The sequence below is a fragment of the Trichoderma atroviride genome, chromosome 6 (genome assembly GCF_020647795.1).
Source record: "Trichoderma atroviride chromosome 6, complete sequence".
Taxonomy (NCBI): domain Eukaryota; kingdom Fungi; phylum Ascomycota; class Sordariomycetes; order Hypocreales; family Hypocreaceae; genus Trichoderma; species Trichoderma atroviride.
The window spans coordinates 3,553,114-3,569,982 of NC_089405.1; the positions used below are offsets into that span (position 1 = coordinate 3,553,114).

At 48.1% G+C, this 16,869-nt stretch overlaps 4 protein-coding genes across 4 annotated transcripts; 2 read left to right on the forward strand and 2 right to left on the reverse strand.

Annotated features, from left to right (window-relative positions):
* Window positions 1–1,420: 1,420 nt before the first annotated feature.
* On the forward strand, window positions 1,421–3,207 carry TrAtP1_011791 (uncharacterized protein; the record flags this gene model as incomplete). The annotated part of the gene is made up of 2 exons (XM_014083345.2): window positions 1,421–2,243; window positions 2,312–3,207. The coding sequence occupies 2 exons, from the start codon at window positions 1,421–1,423 to the stop codon at window positions 3,205–3,207; spliced, it is 1,719 nt and encodes a 572-aa protein (XP_013938820.2).
* Window positions 3,208–3,702: 495 nt separating this feature from the next.
* TrAtP1_011792 (Type I Iterative PKS) lies at window positions 3,703–11,620 on the reverse strand (the record flags this gene model as incomplete). Its single annotated transcript, XM_014083511.2, has 7 exons — window positions 3,703–5,160; window positions 5,218–5,633; window positions 5,693–5,977; window positions 6,037–7,026; window positions 7,080–10,276; window positions 10,336–10,973; window positions 11,034–11,620. 7 exons carry the CDS (start codon window positions 11,618–11,620, stop codon window positions 3,804–3,806), a joined length of 7,470 nt encoding a protein of 2,489 aa, XP_013938986.2. The 3' UTR covers window positions 3,703–3,803.
* An 828-nt stretch (window positions 11,621–12,448) lies between these two features.
* TrAtP1_011793 (uncharacterized protein) lies at window positions 12,449–14,379 on the forward strand (the record flags this gene model as incomplete). The annotated part of the gene is made up of 6 exons (XM_014084856.2): window positions 12,449–12,553; window positions 12,653–12,812; window positions 12,867–12,926; window positions 12,982–13,248; window positions 13,305–13,673; window positions 13,748–14,379. The coding sequence occupies 6 exons, from the start codon at window positions 12,449–12,451 to the stop codon at window positions 14,377–14,379; spliced, it is 1,593 nt and encodes a 530-aa protein (XP_013940331.2).
* A 508-nt stretch (window positions 14,380–14,887) lies between these two features.
* Window positions 14,888–16,467, reverse strand: TrAtP1_011794 (putative secondary metabolism biosynthetic enzyme). The gene is made up of 5 exons (XM_014083399.2): window positions 16,273–16,467; window positions 16,071–16,211; window positions 15,981–16,007; window positions 15,269–15,891; window positions 14,888–15,203 (listed from the first exon to the last, which is right to left on the reverse strand). Exons 1-5 carry the CDS (start codon window positions 16,304–16,306, stop codon window positions 14,970–14,972), a joined length of 1,059 nt encoding a protein of 352 aa, XP_013938874.2. The 5' UTR covers window positions 16,307–16,467; the 3' UTR covers window positions 14,888–14,969.
* Window positions 16,468–16,869: the final 402 nt, after the last annotated feature.

The following is a 16,869-nucleotide window of genomic DNA, read 5'->3' on the forward strand; positions in this document are numbered from 1 at the left end:
ATGCACCCATGCATCGCTATCAGCTTGTCTAGGATCCCGGTAACGTCCCACTTCTAGAAAAAAATTGTTTTCGGGGGCAAAAGATGGAAATGGACTCGGCAATAAAGAGACAAGCTAGGAAGTACTACACTTGTAGAGAGCAAGACTCGGCTTATTCATGTACCAATACAACTGTTATCTTATCGTCCCCAAGAGCAAAGATACTAAAATTAGAAACAGGTTTTAATACAGGTACTATCCACAAGTGGCTTGCAAATACAGGTGCACAGTATTGTACTGTACTGCAATTGTTGGAAGAACAAAGATACCTTATGTATTAGTACATCACTACGCAGAGTGAAGTGGTCACTTCAACTTTTGCCAGAGTGGTCTGTTCAACAGCAATAGTACGTACGTACACGTCAATAGTGCAGCGGTTGACAGACTTTGGACTGTACGAAGTTTATGTTGATTTGTACTGGTTATCGCCACGGAGATAGAAAAACCTCTCACGCCTCTCTCTAAATATAGCTTATATGATTCTGGAATAGTAAACAGATTGAATCTCTTGCGATAATGCTCGCCAGAGTTGTCGATGGACAATGCAGGGAGCTATATACATATACACACCCTATAGGCGACATCTGGCTTCCCGACTTTTGTTGCCAGGAAAAGGAACCTCAACTGCTAGATAGGATAGGAAATAAAAGGAGAAGAAGCTCATTACGCACCAATGACTGTTAATACGTATTGTTTCTAGATGTATTCCAAATGCGGCTGTAGTGTTAGGACCGAAATGTATTGAGTAAGCTATACAAGACAGCAATTTCTATGCCAGCTAGCTTTTCAACGCGCGTATAGTACGTATTTGTTCTCCTGCAGCCTTATTATACATTTTTCGAACGCCATTATGAAGGTTTGGGCTGAGATAGTACAGCCTTCGCAGAAAGTTTGCTCGTTGGATGTATTGGCAACTGATCTTGGTGGCTGCTACGCGCTGTGTGGGATACATGTACACAAACGCCAACAGCCAAAACGCAATATACCTCATAACCAGACTTAAATAATGGGCTTTTCACTTAAACTTCGAAGACGAAGAAGCCACAATGATAAGAACACTTAGGAAGAAAGGTGTAAATAGAGGCTTGATTGTAAAAGTATATAAATGCTTGACCGTATCACAGATGCATCTTCATATTCTGCATTTACACACATTCTCATTCCATCGACCAGACTTCTTCAACTGTCTGTCACTCAGCTTTTCTGAATTCCCATATCTAGACTATATCTGGATTACAGCTGGACTTCAACTAGACTTCAAGTTGATTACATCTCAACTACATCCTGACCCCATCTCAACCACATCTCGACCACAACTCGACCACATCTCCATAGCCCGACCACAAGCTTGACTACATCTTGACTCCGCATCCTCAATACAATGGCGAGCTGGTACTCCTACCCCCCGGAAATCCGGAGCATGATTCTGGATCAGGTATTCCAGACAGGCGCAGCTTGCCGTAACCTGGGCGCCTGCGCGGCAGTTTGTCGTGAATGGCAGACGTACATTGAGCCCAAGAACTTCCGTCGGCTCGTCTTGAACCACTCCTGCGTTGCTGATTTTGGCCGAATCTTGCACAACAGGACGTGGATGGTACAGCATATCTGGTTGCGCATCGAGCTTCCAAGATATCGCTGCACCACGTGCTGCCTTCCCGAGACGCGCAAACAGAAGCAAACAAACAACCAAATCTTCACAAAGGCTCTGTTTCAGCTTCTGGAAATCCTTGGCTCCTGGGAAGATGACTCCACGGGTAGATATGGTCCTGTGGATAACACCGGGCCTGTCTTGGAGCTCAGCGTACACTCTCCGAGCGACATGAAGCACCGCAATGACGTCTTTGCCCTGGACAAGGATGTCTATCCGCACAAGCTCGACGAAAGTTGTACGTCTGAGGAGTTTGACGACTACGTGGAACGCAAGTTGCGGAAGGATTTCGACAGAGGACAAGTCTGCACGGCGGCCGTTGGCAACAGGACAAACATCGAACATTTACGCATGTTTGCAGAAATCCAACTGGATTTCGAGGGGCTCGGATATTTGGAGTTCCCAACCGTCAATTACACCAAGGCGTTGATAGTTCGTCGGCAGTACTACCGGAGCTTCAATCCTGGAACGGTTGCTGAGATTGCCAGGAGCTTTCGCAGAATTGGTAGCTTGGCATTTGAGCCCATCACGCGAGATCCCAACCCTTTCAGCGAAGGTATGTTCTTCTTCGTCTACCTTTTCTGTATCTTTCTGTATTTCGACATGGACTAACTTATAATCAAGCTATCAAGCAGGGGTATAAAATGCTGATACTCGAGGCATATCGCTGCAGGAGCCTCTCCATCTTCCAAGGCCATTACGGGCGCCAAGTACTACGGAAACCTTGGAGGAAACTGTCGAGCAAATTCAGCCTAAGTCTGGTAGACAAGAGCGAGTACTTTGAAAACCTATCCGTGGCTTTCGCTGGCGACGCGATTGCATTTTTCCAAGACTTCTTGCAACCAGGCAGCCGAAAGTATCGACCACATCTGGACCCATCACGTCTCCCAGTGCAGAATGCCCTATTAGGGCGTCTCTCTACTGACGAGGTCCATCGGATACTCGGTCTTGGACAGGGGCAAGAGTTTCAGCAAGAGCTCCTCAAAGTAACAGGTTTTGAGAATGGGCGAATCCCTCGCTCAGTCTACCAGCCGCGGTGGAGGTGGCTCAAGACGCTGGCCTTGACGTCCCGTTTTGACAATAGATTCGATCTATTCGAGGCCGCGGCTTTTGCTGCACTTCAGATGCCTCAGCTCCAGGTGATGGAGATTTGGGACGGCCAGGGACTGGATCTCGTTGAGTTTTTCAGATATTCCCGCCACGAAAACGGGGGCGATGAACGTGACCCCCCAGCAATCACATGGCTTGCAGATCTCGTAGTGGCCCTTGAACCACGAGTCACCGCAGCGTGGGACCGAGTCGCGCGGATGCATACCAATCAAAGCATCCGAGTCCTTGTGCCAGAGTTCCCAGGCAGCGACGAGAAGCCAAGGTCTCCGTACGGCGTGATTGGCTACTTGGAACTCCGCGAGAAGATTGTGCATCAACTATCACTGCGCGAGTTCGAATGGTATTACGATGACTGGACGAGACCCGTGGAGCGGCGTGGGGTAGAGGAAGTACGGGAATTTAATCCGTAATTCTTTGGCTGGGGATTAAGAATACTTGACACCATAGAGTATGCTATACGCACTATATGGAAGGAAAAAAGAGACTACATCTCGCTGGCATGGCCACGTTGACTTACTATTGGAACTGCAAGGGTTGAATATACTGAGAAACAAGGCGTTTACGGGCTGTATCAAGAATTGATTTCTATTGTTGGAAATGCAAGAATTATGAGAAACAAGGCGTTCACGGAATGTATCAAAAATTGATTTCTATTTGAGTCGATGGGTACAAGGATAACGCACTTGATGGGTGTTAGGGTGATGCAATAAATTATACCATCATTGGCTTTGGACACTTTTACGAAGATAAATCATTGCGTTGTGAAAGAAAAACAGAAGATATTCAACGCCTCATGCTTCCTTTGTCGTAAATGGAGTTACACTACTCTCAAAAACAATGTGCTAAGTAATGCGTATGCAGGAGAGAAGATTAACAATAATCGCTGCTCTTATAATAACAGGTTGCGATCACTTTATACAAGCTATGAAATTATATACTAATAAATATGAAACAGATACAAAACATATATTTACATATAATAGTCCCAAACCCCCTCATCTTTTCCTTACGCCTGTGAAAATCGCTCAACCAATCCCAGACGAATATGCTCTGCAAGGCTATTCAAAGATGCCGATTGCACAATAATCATAACACTGGACTCAACGTTAAATTTTTGTCGGATCCAGTTTCGCAGCTCCATGGCCACCAGCGAATCAACGCCGTTCTTCTCAGGCGAGAGATCCGACTTGATGCTGTCCACATCTCTGATGAGGAAATTGGCCAGCGAGGAAGCAATGGCTTGAGCAATGACGGCTGTTGTCTCCTCCTCTTCTAGGATTGAAGGAGAGTTGGCGGCTGCCGACAAAAGAGTGGACACGCTGTCTTGCTCGGTTTCTGCCTTGTTGGAAGAGTCATCTGCTCCAGAGATGTTGTGGTAGATGCTCATGCGGATGTCCTTCTTCCACACAACTCGGCTGTTGGGAGACGCCACTGGAATAGTGGTGACGAGACCCAAAAGAATTTGGCTTGAAATGTTGTAAGTGCCGTTGGCACCCTGCGCCTCAGGGGCCTTTGACCGCTGAATAGCCAAGTTGAACGCATCCAGCAGATCCTTCTCCTTCAGGATGCGCATACCAGACTTCTGGAACATGTCGAGAACTTCTCGGTTCTTCGAGACGAATCCGACCTCGCCCATGACACCAATGTCAATGACTGATGCGGCAAGGCCCTTGCCATGTCGGTACTGGACGAAGGAATCCAAGAAGGTGTTGGCAGCGGCATAGTTTGCCTGGCCCCACTGTCCGACAATTCCACTGTATGAAGAGCAGAGAACGAAAAAGTCTAACGCTGATGAGATGGCGTGGTGAAGGTTCCAAGTGCCTTGAACCTTGGGAGCAACGGCCGTCATCCAATCTTTGAAGGACATATCCTGCAGAGTAATGTCTCTGAGAACCATGGACAAGTTGATGACACCGGCAATAGGCTTCGTCGCAGATTGGACAGTTCGCTGCACATCCACCATATCGCTGACGCTGCCGGCTACAAGCTGCACAGAGCATCCCTGTGAAGCGAGATCGGTAACATAGCCGTCCAGCTTAGGACCTGGCTGAGCGGATCGAGAGAGGAAGATGAGCTCTCCTGCGCCATTCTCCGCCATCCAGGTTGCCAAAGACCGACCCAGGCCGCCAAGACCACCGACCAGGATGTAGCTGCGGTCAGACCTCAGATTGGGCAGAGGACGGGTCTTGATACCCTGCAGAGAAGAGGTGTCATCTGGCATGGTTACAATAATCTTACCAATGTGACGACCTCCTTGCATGAATCGGAAGGCATCCTGGACTTGGTCGGCAGAAAATGCTCTGGCAATGGCGCCAGCATTAATCTTTCCATCGCGGATCCAGCCAACACAACGCTCCAATAATCTAGAGCCAAAGTTAGTTATTGAGTGGTTACACAAGGGACTATCGGGCTTCACTTACTCTGCAGCTTGCTCAGGACGCTGCTGGGAGACCTGCCAGAGATCCAGACCAACAAAGGTGCGGTTCTGCTCAAAGGCCTCCATGGCCAACTTGGCTCGGCGGCGGAAATCACGCTTACCAATCTCGATCATGGTACCAAACTCGGCAACACACTTCCAGGAAGCGTGGAGGAGGTCCCCAGAGAGAGAGTTCAAGACGACATCAACACCGCGGCCGTTGGTTGCGCGCATGACATTGTGGAGGAACGAGGAGTCGCGAGAGTTGAAGATCTTGGAGCGAGGGATGTTGAAGTTGTTTGTAAGGTAGTTGATCTTCTCCTCGCTACTGACTGTGCAGTAAACCTCTGCGCCCAGCATCTGGGCAATTTGGATGGCTGCCAGGCCGACACCACCGCAGGCAGAGTGAATGAGGATGCTCTTTAAGATACAGTGTTAGTCAAAGGGGAGAACTGCATTGTTGGAATAGTTAGACTTACCTGGCCCTTCTTGAGGTTCGCCTTGTCGTCCAGTGCCATAGCTGCTGTGGCATACACACAGGGCAATCCAGCACCTTGCTCAAAGGTAAGAGCATCGTCAATCTTGACGCAAAGCACCTGTGACAGAGTAATCTCAGTAGTAAAGCATCCGCTGGACATGTAGATTACGCGATCGCCAACGGCAACCTTTGACACTCCAGGACCGACTTCGGAAACAATACCGCAGCCTTCAAGACCAACCTCGCGGGTGCTGTTGTCAAGCACTCCGAGAGCAATGAGGACGTCCTATTTAAAACACCATTAGCACATAAACTTTATAATCAGAGAGGAAAGGGAATACTAACTCTGAAGTTGAGGCCAACCGCCTTGGTCTTAACGCGCACCTGACCCTCGGCAAGCGGCTTCTTCGTCTCTTCAGACCATCCGATAGTGTGAAGCAGACCTGGAGTCTTCACGGTGAGGAACTTGGAAGAAGATGCTTTTGCAGCTACGACTGTGCTGTCAAAAGCCTCCGACATGGTCTGCCAGTGCAATCGAGGCACCAAAACCTTGCCGTCGACCAGAGCAAACTCCCAGTCGGGATCCATGTCCTCAGGATCCAACTCGGGATGCTGAATTCGGACAAGGATGTCTGAAATGGCCTTTGTGACGTCTTGAATAACCGCAGCTGGCTCCACTTCGAGAGTGAAGAGCTTGGCTGACAATTCGTTGCGAGCCGTTCGTGCAAGACCAATGGACATTGCGGCTTTGGGATCTCTGCATTTGACCTGGGCTGAGCCGAGAACCCACACCATCTTGGCGTTTAGAGTCTGCAGATGGCTGATCATTGTCTTGAAGGACTCTTCCGTAAACTCGTGCACGGTATCTGCTTGGAGATCGAGAAGGGAGATGACATCCTGGGCGGGCAGCTCTTGACCAAAGGTGAAGACGTCGACACCGAGGCCTTGCAGCTCAAGAGCGTTCTTCACATCCTGAACATACGGTCCATTGGCATCATGGGCAAGCACTGAAACCTTGGCAAGTGGTTTGGACTTTATGTCGACACTGGCCATGATACCGGCACTCTGGTGGTATGGGGCGATGCCATCGAGAACATGCTCGGGGTTCTTGAAACCGGCAGCGATGAGTTCCTTCTCCCAGCGGGCGGGAGAGATGTAAGGCTCATCAACACGGTCGTCCTCGTCACCAAGCCACCAACCAGAGAGATAGCCCATGATATAGTTGATGTATTTGGCATCTGGGCAGAGTTCTTGGAGGAAGATCCGGCCACTAGGGCGAAGCAATTCTCGAAGATGTCCAAGAGAAACCTGCAAATTGGGAGTAGCGTGAACAACCTGTAATAGAGTCAGTGATTGTTAGTAAAAGACATGGGCAAAAGGAAACATACATTGTATCCAATGACGAGATCGTAAGAGCCCTTCTGTAGCTGCTGCTCCGCAGGATCCTTAATAACGTCAAAGGTCTTATACTCGATCCCTTCAAAGGCACCGAAACGCTCCTTGGCTGCAGAGAAGAAACCGGCAGAGATATCGGTATAGGTATAGGTGCTGTAGAGTCGCTGGCCAGTCGAAGTCGTCAGAGCATCCAGGACCTTTGACGTTGTTCCTCCGGTACCAGCACCGACTTCCAAGACTCGCAGGCGAGGGTTGGTGTGGCCAAGGGCTCGAATTGCATCGCCATAGAGCAGTTCGTCACCGTTAGCATAGAGTCGAGTCAGGACATCATCGGGCATAAGGACGTGCAGGGCGTGAGTCTCGCCGGAGAAGAGCTTCTCTGCTTCCTTGAACAAACGGTGGATACCAATGGCAAATCCATCGTAGTGAGAGGGGAGGAGATCTTTTGTAAGGGCATCAATGCGCGCAACCTTTTGCTCTCTGCTCAGATCTTCGAGTCGCATCTCCTTGGCGATGAAGGGATTCTTGCCAGCGTGATAGGTGGCGATATAGTCTTGCTGCCACTTGAAGAACTTAACTAGATGAGGGGCGGCATCATCCGCCAGCTTGATGTTCTCTTGGTGATCAAGGATGCTCAGAAGCATCAGCTCCTCTAGCATTGGCCACTCGTTGGGGATGAATGTCCGAGGCTTCATGTAGTCCTTCATCTTGATGAAGTCGGCATGAGGACGCCACTCAAACTGAGTAATAAGCGGAAGGGCCTCGTCATCTGATGCTGCGCTTGTCATAGCAGATGCTTTGAAGCCTTTGAGAGACAAGAGGAGCTGTCCATCAGCTTGTGCAACCAAATCACCGACAAACGATCCTCGCTCAAGTGTGTGGATGCTGGCTTGCACGTCAAGATGTTTGGAAACGGGACGAACCACCATCTCCTCAATGAAAGTGGGAACAGCCACATTGATGCAGTTTCTTCCAAGACCGCGGTACGCAGCAACTGTGAACAGTTGGAAGCACTGATCGATGATACCGGGGTGGATCGAGTACTTGGTAAGGTCGTTGTTATCAGTAGGAACAACAGCCACAGCTACGTTCTTAACGGTCGCAGAAGAGATGTCACGCATGCCTCGGAAAGCGCCCTGGTAGTTGAAACCGATGCGGTTCAGAACACCATACCACTCGCTAGCATCAACTGCACGGGGCAGAGCTTGAGTCTTCTCAGTCTCTAGCACAACGGAGTTGTCAACGCCGCCCCAGACCTCACCAGAACAGTGCTTGATCCACCTGGCGCCGTTGTAGGAACTAATTTGGAACGAGTAGACTGAGGTTTCATCAGACTCTACGTTATGGGGGGTAAGTCTTGTCACAAGCTCGGGCAGCTTTCCATGCTCAAGAATGAGACCAGCAGTGATGGACACATTCTTAAGACTAAAGGCTACATCGCCAGAAATCTGGCGGATCGCCTCGCCAATCATGCAAATGTATCCAGCACCGGGGAAAACAATTTCGCCGTCAATTTCGTGGCCTTGCAACCAGGGTGCATCTTCCAGAGAGAGCTTGTTGCGCCAGCAGTTTTCGTTGGACACTTCAGCAACTCGTGTGCCTAGCAAATCGTGAGGAGCAAATTCTCGGAATCTGTACTCCTTTGCCACGCGTGGCTCAGCCCAGTAAGAGACGTCACGCTTCCAGCTGTATCGTGGAAGGTTTCGCACAATCTTACCAGTGGGGAAGATGGTAGAGAAGTTGAGGCTGACGTTTTGCTGGAAGAGCTTGCCAACAGTCTCCAGGATGCTGCTGCTGCAGATCTTGTTTCTCTGGAGAGTGGCAACCTGTGTGATTTCATTGCGGTTGATGTCTCTTAGAATCTGACCCAAGGGGCCCTTGAGCGCAGGGTGAGGTCCGATTTCAATCAGCACAAAACGCTCATCGCTGTGGTCGTTGAGAGCGGATCTCAAGGCCGTGTTGAAGAGGACAGGGCGTTCCATGTTGGATCGCCAGTAGTGTGCGTCGAGAGATCCAGCTCCAGTAAGTCTCTTACCAGTCACAGAGGAGTAGAAGGGCGTAGTAGGATCCAAGCTTTGAATGAAAGGCTTCAAATGCTGCTCATACGAAGGACCATACTCCTTCATGTGAGGCGAGTGGAATGCCTTCTCAACCTTCAAGAAGCGCGCAAGAACAGTAGGGCAGTTGGCCTTGACATTCTCTACAATCTTCGCAACTTGGTCAGTGTCTCCAGACAGAGTAACGCTGCAGTGGCTGTTTTCACAAGCAACCACAACGCCAGGCTCCATGTAGGGCTCTACTTCGCGAGCACCAAGACCGATTGCGGCCATGGCGCCTCGCGGTCTACCACCTGGCTGCTCATCAGTCGAAGTTGTGCCTCTGAAGGTAGCGGCAGCCATAGCAGCCGTTGCTGAGATGGCACCGCTGGCATATGCGGCCGCCATCTCACCAGAAGAATGGCCCAGGACCCAGTCTGGCTTGACACCGTAGGCACGGAGAATATCAACAAGACCAATCTGTACCGCAATAGACAGAGGATGACCAAACTCTGCCCTCAAAACGCGACTGTCTCCAGCAACCTTGCGCAACTCATCCTCAATTGTCCAGCTAGGAGGAGTCGGCAAGCCAGCTAGGAAGGCATCCAGGTCCCTGATTGACTTTCTGAAGATTGGATTTGAGTCAATCAACTCAGCTCCCATTTCTGGCCACTGGGCACCCTGACCAGTGAAAATCCAAGCTACTCGTGGTGCGGCCTCTGTAGATTCCGGGCCAAACACCTCAAAGGACGTTTGGTCGTTAAACTTGCCCGCAATCGCAAAAGCGCGATGGCCCTTGTGATCGCGGCGGTTTGCAAGGGTGTATGCCACATCCTTCAGAGAAGAGGTTGTGGTCTCGGCAAAGGTCTTGTGCGCTTCAATGGTCTGCTTAAGTGAAGCCTCGCTATTTGATGACAACAAAAGCAACTGCTGGACATCGCCAGTTTGAGCATCAATTTCGGGCGCAACACCGTTGATGCGCTTGGCGTTTCTGTACTGGGTGTTGGATTTTCCATACTCTTCCAGAGACTCGACGATAACGTGGGCGTTGACACCGCCAATACCGAACGAGTTTACACTGACACGCTCGGCACGGCCTTGTGGCCAAGTTTCAACATCAACTGGCACTCTAAGCTTGGCCTCTTTGAATGGAACTATAAGAGAATACTCGTTAGTAATACGTCCAACCTCGAGTTAATGTACGCTGACTCACTATTAGGATTGGGGTTATTAAAATGGATATTGGGCGGCACCTGGCGATGCTCAATAGCCAGGATAGCCTTGATCAAACTTGTGATGCCCGCTGCACCCTCTGAGTGGCCAACATTGGGTTTAACCGATGTAATGTGAATTCCCTTCTCACCGAAACAGCTTGCAACTGCGGTTGTCTCGATGGGGTCACCGACTGGAGTGCCAGTTCCGTGGCACTCAAAGAAAGCAGTCGCTGACAGATCCTCGATACCGGCCTGCCGGTATGCCTGGCGGATCAAGGCTTCTTGAACAACAGGACTAGGCGTGAGCATACCGTTGGTTCTACCATCGGTGTTGACGCTAGTTCCACGAATAACTGCGCGAATCTCATCGCCATCCTTCAAAGCCTGGCTGAGCTTCTTGATGTAAACCGCGTTAACGGCCTCACCACGGCCGTAACCATCAGCAGCTGAATCAAAGGTCTTGCAAATGCCGCCTGGAGAGAGAACGCCCTGATCGCTGAGGGCTATGTACATTGTAGGCGAGAAAATGAGAGATACGCCGCAAATTAAAGCGCCATCACAGTCTCCTTTTCTAATGGCTTGACATGCCATATCCAAGCCAACCAGAGACGAAGAACAAGCAGTTTTAATAGTCATGCTACCGTATTGTTAGTTCTGTAACGCAAGCCGGAAGACATATTCTGATAGTGTTACTCACCTAGGACCACGAAGATCAAATTCATACGAGATTCGGTTACCAACGACAAAGTCTGAATAACCTGTGACGCGGTATCCTCCTCGGTGTTGCGTCTCCTTTGCATTAAGATCCTCCCAATCTTCACCAAAGACACCAACATAGCAGCCAATCTTACTGCCTCGCCATGAAGTTGCTCCAGAGTTTTCCATGCACTCATAGGCAACTTCTAGCAGTTGCCTCTGGTTGGGGTCCAGCCTCTCCAGCTCAGTCCTGGAAAGGGGGAAAACCGACGTGTCGAATTGCTTGATATCGACATCTTGAAGAAAGTATGCCTTGGAGGGCTTAAACGTCCCAGACTTGCTACCAGTGGGATCAGAGAATGCAGCCACATTGAAACGATCATCTGGCACATCGCAGAGAGCGCTCCGTTTGTCAACGAGCAGTTTCCAGAATTCCTCGTCATTGCGGACTTGGCCAGGTAGTCGCATGGCCATGCCGACTACGGCAATGGGCTCAGCCGATTCAGTTACATGGCTGTTATTGATGGTGGCGTTGAAGTCGTACGATGCCTGCTCATTGAGCCCGGTATCTTGTGGAATGCTACCCATCTTGGAGGAGAAAAGTGTCGTTGAGGACTAAGTAAATGCAGGGGTGAAAAAGAGTGACCACGGGAATATACCTCCGGGACTTGGCTGAAAGAATTGCTGCATTCAAAAAAAGGAGACGAAAAAGAATCTGGTTCTCAAACGCCATATATACATAGAATATGCTATGAAGCTAAATGAAATAAACGTCGTGTAAATTCTTCTTGTCTACTGTTTCCAATTCCCCACGACTGAGGCTGAAGCACCAAACCATCGGCTGAACCACTAAAGCATCGACATAATCCCATCGATCGCTAAACCCCTGGGCACAATCGCGCTTACTGGCAGGGTATTGAAAACAGTTTGATGCTTATTTCCAATATTGCGGGTAATATCCAGGCCTGCTAGATCGATTGTTCGTCTCTACGATCGAAATAGGCTCCGTCGGATGCACCCACGAAACTCGCCGACGCACAGCCCACATAAGCAGTTTGTTCCAATTTCAAGGCTTACTGCCGACCGGCGACAAGTACTAGCATATAGGTAGTCTAAATGAAACAGAGGAATTACTCAATTCATTCACTGCTTCCAATAAAACGATTATATTCCGATGCTTACAGCCTGCAAGAGGATCAGTTTGTGGGCCGTAGGAGCTGTCGGAGCATTGTATTGCTGACGCCAGACTGAACTTCCAGCTTGCATCATCAGATAGTCGCGAGATGTTTTACTCTGGGTATTTCGAGTCAAGGGTTTAGCGGAGGCAATAAAATGGTTCAGACTTAGTTCCGTTCCCATTTCTTTCTACGAGTATAGGAAACTAGTGGGAAGTACAGCGGAAGCATTACGCATCCAATGGATTTCAAAGGCATCGATTTGGGAGGGCTGCACTTCCCAGCAGATTTGCCTGCTCTGGTGAAAAAGATTGGCGGGCCATTAATAGCCTCGTTAGCGAGTTTGGTATGTGCAAGTGAGATAGAGCAAAGCGTCCTTACTCTCATTTGCTTGGCTAGAATTTCTCGTCAAGCTTAGTACTGACAAATGATTTGTGCAAAATAGCTACTTTATGGACTGTATGTCTTAGTGTATAGGGCACTCTTTCACCCTCTGGCAAAATACCCAGGACCCTTCTTTGCCAAGTTCACCAACCTTTATTCTGCCTATCATGCATGGAAAGGCGACATCCATCTGGATATATATCGCTGCCATCAGAAATATGGTGAGTAATGGACTCAAGACAAGTATCATCTCATGGAAGATTAACGCGAAACAGGCGAATATCTTCGATACGCCCCAAACAGGCTGCTTGTCAACAACGTAAATGCGCTCTACGGTAATACTTTTCGCATAGCCAGTGGCGACTCATTTCATGCTGATAATCATTCTAGATGTTTATGGCCATGGCTCTAAGGTTAAAAAGTACAAAAACTATAGGGTGCTAGCTCAACAGGCGCCCAACACTCTTACCCTCAGTAACAAGGTGCAACATGCTCGCAGGCGTCGCGTTGTTGCTCAGGCATTCTCTGAGACCAGCCTTCGCAGATTCGAGCCAAAAGTACAGTCAGTTTTGGAGAGATTTTGTCAGCATTTACGTAGCGCTGCCAACGAATCCACCAGAAAAGGCTGGACTAGTCCCAGAGACATATCGAAGGATTGTAGGTTCAGTCGTTCTCAAGTCCAAAAGTGGTACATACTGATCATTTATACTTAGTCAATTATTTGGCTTTTGATACCATGACCACAGTATCGTTTGACTCTGATTTTGACACTATTCGAAACCCAGAGAATCGTTATCCAATCGGCGCTCTGGAAGAGTCAAACGTTCGGCTAGGAGTGCTGTTACAAGAATCAAAACTCACCTCGTTTAACCTGGATAAATATCTCTTTCCAGCATCAATTATAGGACGAAATCAATTTGTGGGATTCCTCCGAAAGCTTCTCAAGAAGAGACTCCAAGCTGTTGGTCTTTCCGATGGAAAGGACATCTTTTCATTCCTGAAAGATTGCAAAGATCCCGATACGGGAGCCGAACTTACCCCCATTGAATTGAGTACTGAGACTGCATTGCTTGTGGTGGCTGGTAAGAAGTCTCATTTCTACGCCATAGCTAATTTATGTGATAAACGATGTAGCTAATGCTGCAATTTTCTCTAGGATCTGACACCACATCTGCAAGCATGTCTGGAGTAGCACATTACCTGACAGGATCATCAGATACCTATCGTAAGGCAGCTGAAGAAGTTCGCACAACCTTTTCGTCACTGGATGAGATTGTTTTCGGACCCAAGCTCAACTCTTGCGCCTACTTGCGTGCTGTTATCGATGAAACTCTTCGGATGTCCCCTCCTGGAGGTGCTGCTCTTTGGCGAGAAGTTGAGACTGGAGGAGCCTTGATTGACGGAACTTATGTACCAGAGGGAACAGATGTTGCTGTTGGCATCTACAGCATTCATCACCACGACAGCTATTGGAAAGAGCCTCTCAAATTTGATCCTGACAGGTGGTTCCGACCCGTCAACGAGGATGGCACTGTCCGAGCAGATACCGCAAGACAGCCATATATGCCTTTCTCCATTGGATCGAGAAGCTGCGTCGGAAAACCTCTTGCACTGGCACAGATTATGCTCACCTTTGCGCGGCTGCTCTGGGAGTTTGATCTCCGAAGAGCGGATAATGAACCAGGATGGGAGGAGAAAGATATTACGCCGATTGAGTATAAGTTCAGAGACCATGTGTCGGCTAGAAAGGATGGCCCGGTTGTGTGCTTTAAGCCACGGTCATCTTGAAAAAGCGTTATTTAGATTAACGAGAAAAGTTGGGCAATGGGACATGACAATGGTGTTAGTGCTTTCAATACGTTCTATCGTCTGAAGTTGCGGTCAAAAATACGTTTATAATAGAATGATTATCTAGAAGGAGCATTAGCAAAGATAACTTTATTGAGTACCTCTGGCTGATATAGACAAAGCTTTCTCCGTGATGTTACAAAATTAGAGTATATCATGAGTGCCGCTATTGTGGAGGCTATATTAAAAAAACTGACTATACTTGGCAGCAAATAGGAAACAAGACGAAGAGTATTTTTACCCATATATTTGCAATTGTTTTATTCGAAAGCCTCAATGAGATGATTTAATAGTTCCATGACATGTCTTCGCGCCGCAGTCTCTGCAGTAGGTTGGAGAGCAAGCTAGCGCACGATATAGTTGAGCGTGTGATATTGTTACAAATACTTCCCTTGTCATCAAAGCTATTATAGTAGCTTTATGTAATGTTGAACTCTTATTGAGAAAATGCGGTGTATCTTTTTTATTCTGATGTGTTCCTCTTTTTCTCCTTTATAATACAATTATGCTTCCATCATTCGTACTATAATCTACACAGCAGTGACTCTTGTAAGCCAGCTGAACTTGTCCTCGATCCTACCTTTCTGGATGTCTTCCACAGTCTTGGCAATCTTGGATGCTACAGGTCCAGGCTCTGCAGCTCCGTCCTGATAGACAAACTTGTCATTTGTTGCTTCCCGGGTAATAGACTTGACAGGAACGACGGTTACAGCAGTTCCGCAAGCCAGGACCTCTGAGAATTCAGACAATTCCTCGTATTTGACCTAGAGAAGCAAAAGAATGGTTAATACAATGTACCTTTTTTTAGAGTAGAACAGAGGAAACTTACAGGCCGGCGCTCGACTTTCCAATCAAAGGATAGGGCCAACTGTTGAATACTATCACATGTGGCGCTGTTGATGGCACTTGAGCTATTGGGCACCACAATGACAGTCTTTCCACCTTCCACCTTGACGCCAATGAAGCCTGATGTGGAAAACTCATCAATTTCGCTTCTTGTTTGGCTGTCAAGATGCAGCGTGAGGGCATAGCCTTGGCTCTTAGCCTTGTCGGCCCATTTCATCACAGGAGCGTAATTGCCCCCAACCTTGCCAGATCCAGTACCTCGAGGGGCAGCCCGATCAAAATCTTCCAGGATTAAAGCATCAAGCGGTTGAATACCATGGTAAGCAGCCGCGGGGGTAACGTAGACGCAAAAGGTGTATTCATCAGTCGGGCTGAGCAAGATACGAGGCCCGGAACCGAAAACAATGGGCCGAATGTATAGCATTCCATTTTCACCGTTTGGTGGTACGAATTCTGCGTTCTTTGCTACTGCGAGGTGCACAGATTGCATGAAAAGCTCCTCGGGAACCGCTGGGATAGAGACCAATGATGCGGAATGCTGCATTCGGATGGCATGAAAATTAGGTCTTACAATGTTGATGTCCCTGTCATCAGGAGTGCGAAAGGCTGGATAAGTTCCACGTGTTAGTATTCAACATATTCTGAATATTCTTGAGTGGTAGCGTCAACAACGTTAGGGGTAAGAGGCGTGTTACCCTTGAGTCCTTCGTATGCCTCTTGGCCTGAATACGGTTTCGTTAGTATATAACATCATTGCACACGCATAGATCAATGTTCCAACGAACCATAGTTGAAGACAGGTGCCAATCCGTGAACACGAAGGTATGGATCTGGGATAAACTCTGGCTCAGACCAGCCTGTCTCATTGGTCCACGTTGATTGGACGTGCCCATTGACAGTTGTCAACGCGGCGAGGCCGTTCCATACTCGAGCAGTGTTAGTTCATGCAACCAATAGATTGGGTATAATTGCAGGAAACAAGCTAACCTATATCACTTCGTGGAGGGGGAGGGAAACGCATTGTTGCAGTCGTGATAGCAATTGATAGGTTGTTTTAGGAATTAAGAATAATGTAATTTTGTCTTTTAGTAGGCATCTATCGTGAACTAGATATAAGATGAAAGAAGAAATCGAAACAAGACTCAAATATTTTGTAAATATGCCATGGAAGACTCACCAACCTGCCAAGAGCTATAGGAGCGCACTAATCCTCAGCGTATTACTTTCAGGTACAAAGTAAGCATCAAAAAAACATTCGTTTCCAATCGGAGAGAATTGAAAGTAACCGCTCATACACAATACTAAACCGAAGAGAGTATGGTATGCTTTCTGGTTGTTGGGTAGACCCTGGTCGTCATCGGCGACTTTGCTTATTTCCGCTACTGGGGTAGTCTTAAAACAAACCGAACCCTGTGTGTGCTGTTTACAGTGGAAAAGAGCGACGTTATAGGGATGAGTTTACTAATTTGCGGCATGTATTCTCATGAATCATGATGAAATTAAAAAGCCAAACAGAATTCCACAGAATTCAAAATATATAGATTATCTAATCTAGAATATATGAGAGGTAATGGCAGCTATGTA

Excerpts from the sequence above, each read along its gene's own strand:
- TrAtP1_011794 (XM_014083399.2), bottom strand. The coding sequence starts at position 16,306 with ATGCGTTTCCCTCCCCCTCCACGAAGTGATATAG. Across the intron at positions 15,892-15,980 it reads GGCATACGAAGGACTCAAGG|CCTTTCGCACTCCTGATGAC; the intron begins GTAACACGCCTC and ends GAACTTATCCAG. Across the intron at positions 15,204-15,268 it reads GGAAAGTCGAGCGCCGGCCT|GTCAAATACGAGGAATTGTC; the intron begins GTAAGTTTCCTC and ends TTGCTTCTCTAG.